Source organism: Sinohyriopsis cumingii, chromosome 18 (assembly GCF_028554795.1).
Source record: "Sinohyriopsis cumingii isolate HCF-2022 chromosome 18, ASM2855479v2, whole genome shotgun sequence".
Lineage (NCBI taxonomy): Eukaryota > Metazoa > Mollusca > Bivalvia > Unionida > Unionidae > Sinohyriopsis > Sinohyriopsis cumingii.
Window position 1 is genome coordinate 26,071,053 of NC_142978.1, and position 9,991 is coordinate 26,081,043.

Sequence of the window (9,991 nt, forward strand, 5' to 3'; positions counted from 1 at the left end):
AATTGAAACTTTCTAATAAACATCAATATTTCAAACTGTGCAAGAAACCTCAATTTGAACTTATTAATGGCTAGCGGATTTTACCTATCAAATTTCAGTTACGACCTCCCAATATGAGCTACGTAAATGTACAAGAATCATCCCTTCTTAATGTGTAAAGCAGTGTCTGCGTATAAATGCGTATACTGCATTTGTATTTGGGTTAGTGTTACGAATCTATCGTCTTATAGTAAATAGGAGAAAGGATCAAAACCATTAAGCTTTGAATAATTGTAAATATAGTTTATTTCCCTAAAGCACAAAGTGAAAGAAAATGAATATATATTACAATATCGTTAACGAAATCCTCAAGTCCTAAATGTTCTATCAATTCCAGAAGTATCGAGCACTCCGATTGAGTTCCGTGGGTATTCTGAAAGATGGTCAGTAATATACTGATGTAACAACAGAGCAGAATAATCAGTATCATAAAATCCCAAAATGTTGATTAACGAATCCATGGTAATCACGTGACAATTATAAATCCAAGTAGTCTTTAAATGAATTAACAATAGTTCCTTACATTTTCTATTCAAACTAATCTTAATATTTCGAGCACGGTAATTCCAACGAATGATTAAAATACACGGCTTCGTATAGCTATAACTGAAGAGAATTGGAGACTTGTGACACTACTAAGGATGCCTAATTCTTCTTGATAATTGTATTATATAGCTTAACAATACTCAAAAGGGAAAATGTAATACGAGACTTGAATCAGTCATACTGGGATTGTGAAATCGCTCTATCAGTAAACAGATCACCGACCAATAACGATTTTTCACTATAACTCATGACCTGATATTGGATCACGTGATGTTTAGCTGAATAATTTTACATCTTTTCTTTGGAACTTTATAAATGAGTCTATGCACTTGATACATGCATAATTCATCCTACAGTACTAACCCATTCATAAAAAAATTATTATTTAAAATTATTATTTAGTGAAAAGCCCTTACAAAACTATCATTATAAAAACAATACACATAATACAGATAAACGTAACAGTTATAAATAATTTTAAAGCACAGATAATTTAAAATAAATACCTGGATGACTATATTTAAGAAGGCAAAATACAAAAATGAGTATTTACATATAATGTTAAATATTAACAATATCATGTTGTGTATTGAGTTGCATGTACCTGTAAACTTTATAAGAATTTGAAAGGATTGGAAAACTACAAATAAGATTTGTACTAGGATATATATATATATATATATATATATATATATATATATATATATATATATATATATATATATATATATATATATATATATATATATTTGTGTGTGTGTGTGTGTGTGTGTGTGTGTGTGTGTATCGTATGTTGTTTTTAAGGTGTGAACAGTTTCGTGCAACTGCATTTTCTTTAATTGCATTGCCTTGGCTAGCAAGTATTTCCTACAGATTGTCTCCTTTTCAAGAAAACTTTTGTGTTTATTTTTATGGGATGCACATAATAATTCAGAAATATTGCGATTACCTTTTCACAGTATGTAGTACTGTACAATCTCGTTTTCGAGTGATTAATGTCAAATAAAACGTAAACATTTTGCCCGTTTTCGTGAAAATATCAACAATGATTTCCTTGTACAGATGAAAACAGAAACTATTTGCAAGGCGCGTAATAAGCAGCTTGTATGTATGTTGAACAAAAAAGGGAACAATCATTTTTTTTATTTCAAGGTGACAATGTCCAGATTAGTTAGTCTTCTTAATACCGTTTGGGCACAATGCTGCAACATACGTCCGCCATCTAGATCGTTCTTGAGCAATGGCTTGTGCCTCACCTCAGGAAAGTCCCATCTCTTCCAGCTCGGTAGCCACTGTGCTTTGCCAGGTTTTCTTTAGCCATCCACATTTACGCTTGCCAGATGATGTCCATCTGATTGCTATCTTGGGACATCCTCATTACGTGCCTAAGATATTTGATCCTGCATATTTTGATCTGATGGGAAATGTTTTTACTTCCAGTCTTCTCACATAGGTTCACATCAGAAATCATGTTTGGCCAATAGATGTTGCAGATTATACGGAAGCAGCTATTGTGACATGAGTTAGATGTTGCAGATTATACAGAAGCAACAATTGTGACATGAATTAACTTTGTTCATGTCTGTCTTCAGTAATTTCCAAAACTCGGAGCCGTACAATAGTACCGACTTTACGTTTCTGTTGCAACTTCTGGTCTTTGCCATGAGGCTGTTTTATATTGACTTGCATATAGGGGGAGTCTGGTGAAACCACCTCTGACTTTATTGTCCTTTTTGGCATCCTTGTCGTTGCTAAATAGGCTACGCAGGAAGGAGAAGAATATAAAGGTAACTAAGATATATGAACAATATATTAGCGAAGAAGGAGCGTAAAGCATGCTATAGCATTTGTCGGAAAACAGATGCCGAATGCCAACCTCCAGAACACGTCGAGTGTATCCAGGAAAACACCAAATACATACTTCTCCAGTCACACAATGATTTTAAACAAACTTGTGACGTCTTTAAATTTTAAAATAACAAATACGTCATACATGATATGTATCATCATAACAAATCCATATGTATAACAGGATCAAAAGGATACACGAGATCTCGAATGAAAACTGAATTAGTGTAATAATAAATTAGAGACAAACAGTCCTACACACAAGTTTCTCACCCATGCGACAGAGCAATCTATTTTGCTAAACATACTTTTTATATCAGTCCGGTTATCTCAGACCTATCGATTCAGTCATGGTGACCCCGCAATAGGAAGTACTTTTAAAAAGAAACCTTTTTACAAGTGTGTAATACAATTGCTAAGTATGACAGTAGACTGCTAATGTGTAACACAGCCAAGGCCCAATAATTCTAATAGAGTTATGGAAACTAATTTTATCCCAGCTCTGTGTTGTGATGCGACATAATAAATTTGGCAGGGTTTAAGGGTCATCTTTACTAATAAGGTTGATGGGAATAAATAATATTAACGATAAGTGCAGTATTGTATAATTAAATCATATTCTAAAACGCACTTCTCCTACATATTGGAATTTCTAGGGCAAAAACAGCTGTAGTAGATGCGTAGCACAAAATGTGTTGTACTGCAGAGAGGTGTTTCAAATTATGCACGGAGAGCCAAAACTGCTTTAAATGATAAATTATTTCAACATCTAACTTTAAATTGTATTAAAAATACTATATTTGTATTAAGTACACGTCCATGCTTATAATGCTATTAGAAAAAGTGTAAATTTCACCAGATTAATTTTGCTTATAAGAACTATGTTTTCTACTAACACATGAGTGCATTGTTTTAGTGATAATTGAATATATCTTACAAGTTATTGTTTTAATGAAAACCGACTTTTGTTCCACCCCAGGTACAAACGAAATGTTTCACAAATCTGCATTGCTGAAAGTTATAAGTTTGTACTCATATAGAGACAGATAACGTTTTCAATATCTATACTCCCTAAATCTCTGCCTTTACACAATCTAATACAAACTATCCACTTCAATCTCTTGTCGACTTAGTATTTGTTCGCGTAATGAAGTAAAACATATCTGATCCATTATACCATTTCAATGTTTCTATCGCAAGCTGGGTAAGGGGTTTACTCTTGTTGTTCATCCGTTTGATACAATACACAACTTATTGCTAATCTTACACGCTCGAGAATAGCAAGTTTTTCCGTAATGTTTACTTAACTGAAGCTCATACATATTTTTTGTACTCGTATTCTCGTTTCGCTCAAAAATTAATAAGCAAGATAACGAATTCTTCGGCGAAATGTGGAATCTTTATTATCAACAGTGATTATTAGCATATGCAACAAAATCATGCTCTATAAGGGTACAAAGTTTCCTAACTTTCTATCATACCAGTTCAACACTCCAATCCTATATGGTTCTTCAAATGCCAGATTTGGAATTGTAGGCAAATTTCTGCAATCTTCTTATGCTGTGCTCCGAAGTTTGATATCAAAACTTATAATCAGTTAGAAAGGCTCCATATATCATGTGTGAAAAACGAAAAGCACAATTATATTGATTGTAGGTCCCTACCATATGATTATGCGATTATGCGGTTACTTGGACAGATACCTTATATATCCCACTGACAATAAATTATAAATTTTCAACAAAGATATATGGTTTGACTTTTAATTTTACTTTATAAGTTTTAAGTTTTTCTATTCAGCAATTTCCTGTGATGCATCGACATGATCCTAAGTATGATTGATCTTCATGTGTCGTTGCATGTTGCTTGACATATCATGTAAGTCCTTCGTGGCGACTGCTTCAAAGTCAATACCTTACCAAATATGTTAACTGACACAGATCTTTTGATAATAAAAACTCTATTCCTAATACACGCTTTAATGACTGTATGTCGCTTCAACTGGTAAAATTAAGAATATGGCAATATAATGTATATTATTACACCCATTTAAAAACACTAATTACATTTCAGACAAATAACAAAGTAACGGTGTAAACGACATAACTTTTTATAGCATCCCAATTTCGAATATTTTTCTCGAAATTGCAAATATCAATATAAGTACAAATGGATCAGGGGATTAATAAGAGCTGAATATTTCAAAAATGTTTCAACGCCAATTAATTTTATTTAGGTTGTAAATAGGTGGATTAAACTGAACTCGTGTACATACGACTGCGGTGTAAACTATGATTAGTGGTACCTGGACGTTTCGCCCCATGGACGTTTCGGCCCAAGACATTTCGCCCCACTTCAATGGACTTTTCGCCCCACTTCAATGGACATTTCGCCCCACATGGTACATGAACGTTTCGCCCCATGGACGTTTCGCCCCACATTAAATAAAGTATGAACCCTCACTCGAGTACAGCCTGTCTCAGTATAATGGTAATGCGAGAAACGACACACATCATCAATCATACAAAACATTATGGTTTATTTGTCGTTTAAATATAATACACTATTTATTCACCCAAATTCTAAACTAAATTTAAAATAAAAACCGGACTAGGATTAACAACCCTATATATTACACTAGGGAAATACATAAATACCCCGACAAAATTTTGAATTTTTTTGTTCAGAAATCTTTTATAAAGCAAACAAATCTCATACCTTTGGGGAAAACATACACATATAAAACAACTTATTTTTTTTTATAAGTAGGGGTGTATCTGTCTGGTGCCATAAAGAAAACAAATGTTCTGGCCTTCACTATTGCTCCCAGCAAGTGTTAATATGACTTAATTACATCCAGGTAACTTCTTTGATCTTCATATTTAAATAATCTGCTAAATGTGGTATCAAGGTAATTAAGCTGCAACCAGAGTTTTGAGTAAGTCGTATAAGCTTTTATGAAAAGGAAATTACTATTTAGCACATATGGTATGACGTTCACTAATAACAAAAAATAAACAACGTTTGATCTTAGTATATCAAGTGCATTGTCCGACAGATCGTTTGGTATAGAAGCTCGTGCACGTGTTTGAATGGAAATTTATCATTGGCTCTATAAACTGCAGTCTTTCCTTTTCTTGGTACTAGTTGTTTTAATATCACGTAAATCAATAGATCGAACAATGTCTTCCATTTAGGGGAAGTAGGGGGAGGGACAGGGCCCTTTATTGAGCAAGTACTATCAATGAACCACAGGGCTATATCACAAGGCGCCACGCGAAGTGAGCAGGTCTGTGGAAGAGAATGGAAAAAGCCCATAAAGGGAATTACAATAATACAACATAACACAAAAAGTGACTCTTAACATTTAGTCTTACTTCTTTTTCCTTGCCTACTATATTCTCACTGTTCTATTTCTATACAAAATTTAGAACAAAAATAAACTTTAGAAATTTAGGAAATAAATAACTAGAAGACAACCTGCTCAAGAGGGGAGAAGTACAATAAATAAATAAAATACTGAACCCACCTCGAGCACAGTCGTCTTAATTGAAAAATACGAGAGCGACACCATATAGCAAACATATAAACCACTAGGGTTTTAATTTCACAACGATGCAACGCTATCTCGTCCAAAATCAAAATTATATAGCCTCCGAGAGAGGTGATAGGACAACTGGGCTGAGATTTGAACACGGCTGAAGTCCCTACATAGAAACAATATATAGCAAACACAACACATAGCACCAACATATAACACACACGGGACGTAAGAGACCACTAGCAAGGTCACCAAAAGAACAAAGGGAAGCAAAACCGAAATTAGGTGATGGAAATCTATTTCGGAAAACAACCCTTTATACACACTAGGGTCATTTGGAATACCCCGACAAAATTCTAAATAAAACTTGCTTTGTAAAATTCTTTTAATAAAAACAACAGATACAACAAATCATTGGGGGAAACATGAACACATAAAACTACTTTCTCTTTGATTAAGTAGGGGTGGAGGGGCATCTGTCTGGTGCCTCCCCAAAAAGAGAGAAAAAAAAAGAACAATGTCTTCGTGCATTTACTGCAGAAAACCAGTTACCCGTCGTCAGCAAGCCATAGATTGCGATAGTTGCGGCCTATGGCAACACAGAGCATGTGGAAATACTGGTAAGTTTATCTATTTATTTATTTCTACATCATATTACGATCATTCCGTAACTGAACGGGCATAACAAAATAAATACATTTTTTATGATAATTTTATGTATCTAGTGACACTTTCTCGCATGTTATTGTCCTTGTTTCAGTATATCCAATGTCTTTCAAAATAAATGTTATCATAAGACGTAGATAGACTTAACTAAACGATACTTAGAAATGGTTTCTATTTACAGGTTTATCAAGCTACAAGTATGGTCTCCTTAGACGTAAAATGATATCTTTTCAGTTTGTGTGTGACCTGTGCAGTTCTAAACCTGAGGTAAGATTTCATTACAAACAAAATATTTTAAGAATAAAGACATGTTACAGTAGCTGGTTCCCATTCGCATTCGATGTACTTAAGCTACGGTTAAATACAAATTGCGAACAAAACGTGGATCGCTGCCTACATTCTCCCTATCACAAATGCTGGAAGATTAGTAAAAATAATTTTTCTTGTATCAAATATTTCGTTGTTTTTCTTGGGCTACACGACGTTCCATTCTAGTAAGCGTTCTTATGTGTACTATTATAATTTTTAAATATTAATTATGTTTACAGGCAGATGGCTACGATGTTGAAATGGACTTAAGCGGCATACCAAATACATCTGACAGATTTGAAATGTATGCCGGTACAGCACTGGGGCAGATGGAGAGCACGAGAAATTCGACGTCGATTTCTATCAATAAAGAGGATATTTCGACAAGGTGAATGTTATTTTATTTATTAGAATCGTACGGGTGCTTGCATACGTCTTTATGTTTAAATACCATATTCGGTATAGTTAAACTTGGTTTTCTCTATATTTGCTTGTATGTTTTCAACATTTTCTGACAAGTTCAGACATTTCTAATTACATGCTGGATAGAATTCAACAAGTGAACGAGTTTATGGGCAACAATGATGCTGCATCAACACTTGCAGCCGATATGTCTTCATTTGACGTTGAGCGCCCACACAGATCTTTGACACCAGAAGAAGAAGAAGCGTAAGTTAAAAATCGAAGCGGACAAGAAAGCACAGAAAATAGCAACAATTTATTCCAGTAATATTGATGTACATAAATCGTTATAGAGTGTATCTTCTAATCAAAGATTGATCATCTTTTACTGAATCTTGTTAGGTATCTTGTAAACATGTTATTTTACTGATGCATATTTTTTGTTCATGCAAAATAATAGTTTTTTGATAATCACGATTTTTCTCCTTTCTTTAGGTCAGTTAGGAATGTAACTGTTTATGGAGAAGTGCCAGTGGATTCGGAGGATCGTATAACATTTGAGGTATTAGCCACAGGATCCACTCGAGGAAAAAGGAAATTAATATCTAGTGCTGGATATGGTTTTGTTGTTAAGCGTGAGCTGAAGAATGGAACCATTGAATGGCGTTGTAGTGTGCGTGGGAAGAATGCGCAATGCCCTGAAACCGTGCGACAGACAGACTCAGACTTTCTGCCAAGTCATCAGAGCCATAGCCATACTGCCACTCCTGGGTTGTTAACAGCCGTCAAAATCAAAACGTAGGTATTTGGCATGAACATGATTAATCTAAATACTGGTATATTCTATCAATATATTATCAACAGTATATAATGGTTAAATTGTAATCAATATACTTATAATTAATGTATGCTAATTCCAGAAATATCGCTTTATTATATACAGTAAAGATCGTCTTCCAAGCTTCTGCTATATTAAATAAGCATTTTTGATAAATTATACGCCGCTGCCAATAATGAACGACATTTCGTCATCCATCCATCCATCCATCCATACAATGATCCGTCCTTACATACATACATACATACATACATACATACACAACATGCATACATACACAACATACATACATACATACATACATACATACATACATACATACATACATACATACACAACATACATGAATACATACATACAAACACAACATACATACAAACACAACATACATTAATACATTGATCCGTACGTATACTATATAAGGTTTTGTTTTCGTTTAGGCCATATGTGTCAAACTCAAGGCCCGCGGGCCACATCAGGCCCGGCGTACAATTATATCAGGCCCGAGAGGTCTTGACCGGCGTACAATTATATCCGGCCCGAGAGAGAATTTTAGGCTATGGTGTTTCCCAATGCACACTTTGCTGAAAAACTTAGCTTGCTTCGCGCCGAGTTCGCACGGCGCTGTAGTGACTTTGAAGCACAGAAAAGTAATTTCGAGCTGTTTCGTAACCCATTTGCCATAGACGTGGAAACTGCACCTGTAAATTTGCAGATGGAGCTAATAGAGCTGCAGTGTAATGGGACACTAAAGGCAAAGTACGACACTGTGGGGCCTGCACAGTTCACTCGTTTCATTCCTGAAGAGATGCCCCAGCTTCGTCTACATGCGGCTCGAACCTTGAGCATGTTTGGTAGCACATATCTGTGTGAGCAGCTGTTTTCTGTGATGAAGATTAACAAAACATCACACAGGAGCCGTCTCACTGATGAACACTTGCAGTCCATCATGAGAATCTCAATGACACAGAACATTACTCCCAACATAAACGAACTTGTAGCCAAGAAAAGATGCCAAACATCCAGCTCTGACAAATTGGCATAAGAGCGAAAATGGGTATGCCAATGATTTTTTTATTATTAAAACTTTTTTCTGTTTTAATTTATATTAATGTTTAAAAAAGGTTTAATTTTCCGCTTATTGAATGTTTATCCTGTTCGGCCCGCAGCCTTACGTCTGATTTGAGTTTTGGCCCGCTGAGCGATTGAGTTTGACACCCCTGGTTTAGGCCAAGGCATTAGGGCAAGAGAATTTGTTTGAAACAGCCCATGCACTGGTTAATGAGGTTATAGACGTTCATGCAGAACCATTACAACCTGAGGCATCCAGGGTAGCGGAGACGAACCTAGTTAGAATGGTCAACCGGACCAGGTCCGCAACCAGACCAGAAAATCCCAGAGATCTTACGTTTACTGTAAGTGAATGTTTTTTTCTGTATATAATATGTGGTTGCATTGTATTTTTCCATATATATATATATATATATATATATATATATATATATATATATATATATATATATATATATATTAATTCGTACTCTACGTGTTATTTATTTATAGTTATAACATTATTAGTTACAGTCAAGGATATGCGACGGAATTTTTTCCACATTTGAATCATTTCCTGTACATTGAGTGACAAGTGACGATATTTCTACTTTGTTTGTGTTTCTTCGACATTGTTCTGGGACATAATAGTGCTGATTACATGTGAAAAGAAAGTTCAAACGTACAATAAAAATTTTACGTCTAAACTTTAAGACATATTAAAAAATGCATCTATTATTAATTTGCTAACT

At 34.7% G+C, this 9,991-nt stretch overlaps 1 protein-coding gene across 1 annotated transcript; it reads left to right on the top strand.

Annotated features, from left to right (window-relative positions):
- Positions 1–6,907: 6,907 nt before the first annotated feature.
- On the top strand, positions 6,908–9,565 carry LOC149776256 (general transcription factor II-I repeat domain-containing protein 2-like). The gene is made up of 3 exons (XM_089942311.1): positions 6,908–7,618; positions 7,847–8,149; positions 8,630–9,565. Exon 3 carries the CDS (start codon positions 8,749–8,751, stop codon positions 9,232–9,234), a length of 486 nt encoding a protein of 161 aa, XP_089798437.1. The 5' UTR covers positions 6,908–7,618; positions 7,847–8,149; positions 8,630–8,748; the 3' UTR covers positions 9,235–9,565.
- Positions 9,566–9,991: the final 426 nt, after the last annotated feature.

Excerpts from the sequence above, each read along its gene's own strand:
- LOC149776256 (XM_089942311.1), top strand. The coding sequence starts at position 8,749 with ATGGTGTTTCCCAATGCACACTTTGCTGAAAAACTTAGCTTGCTTCGC.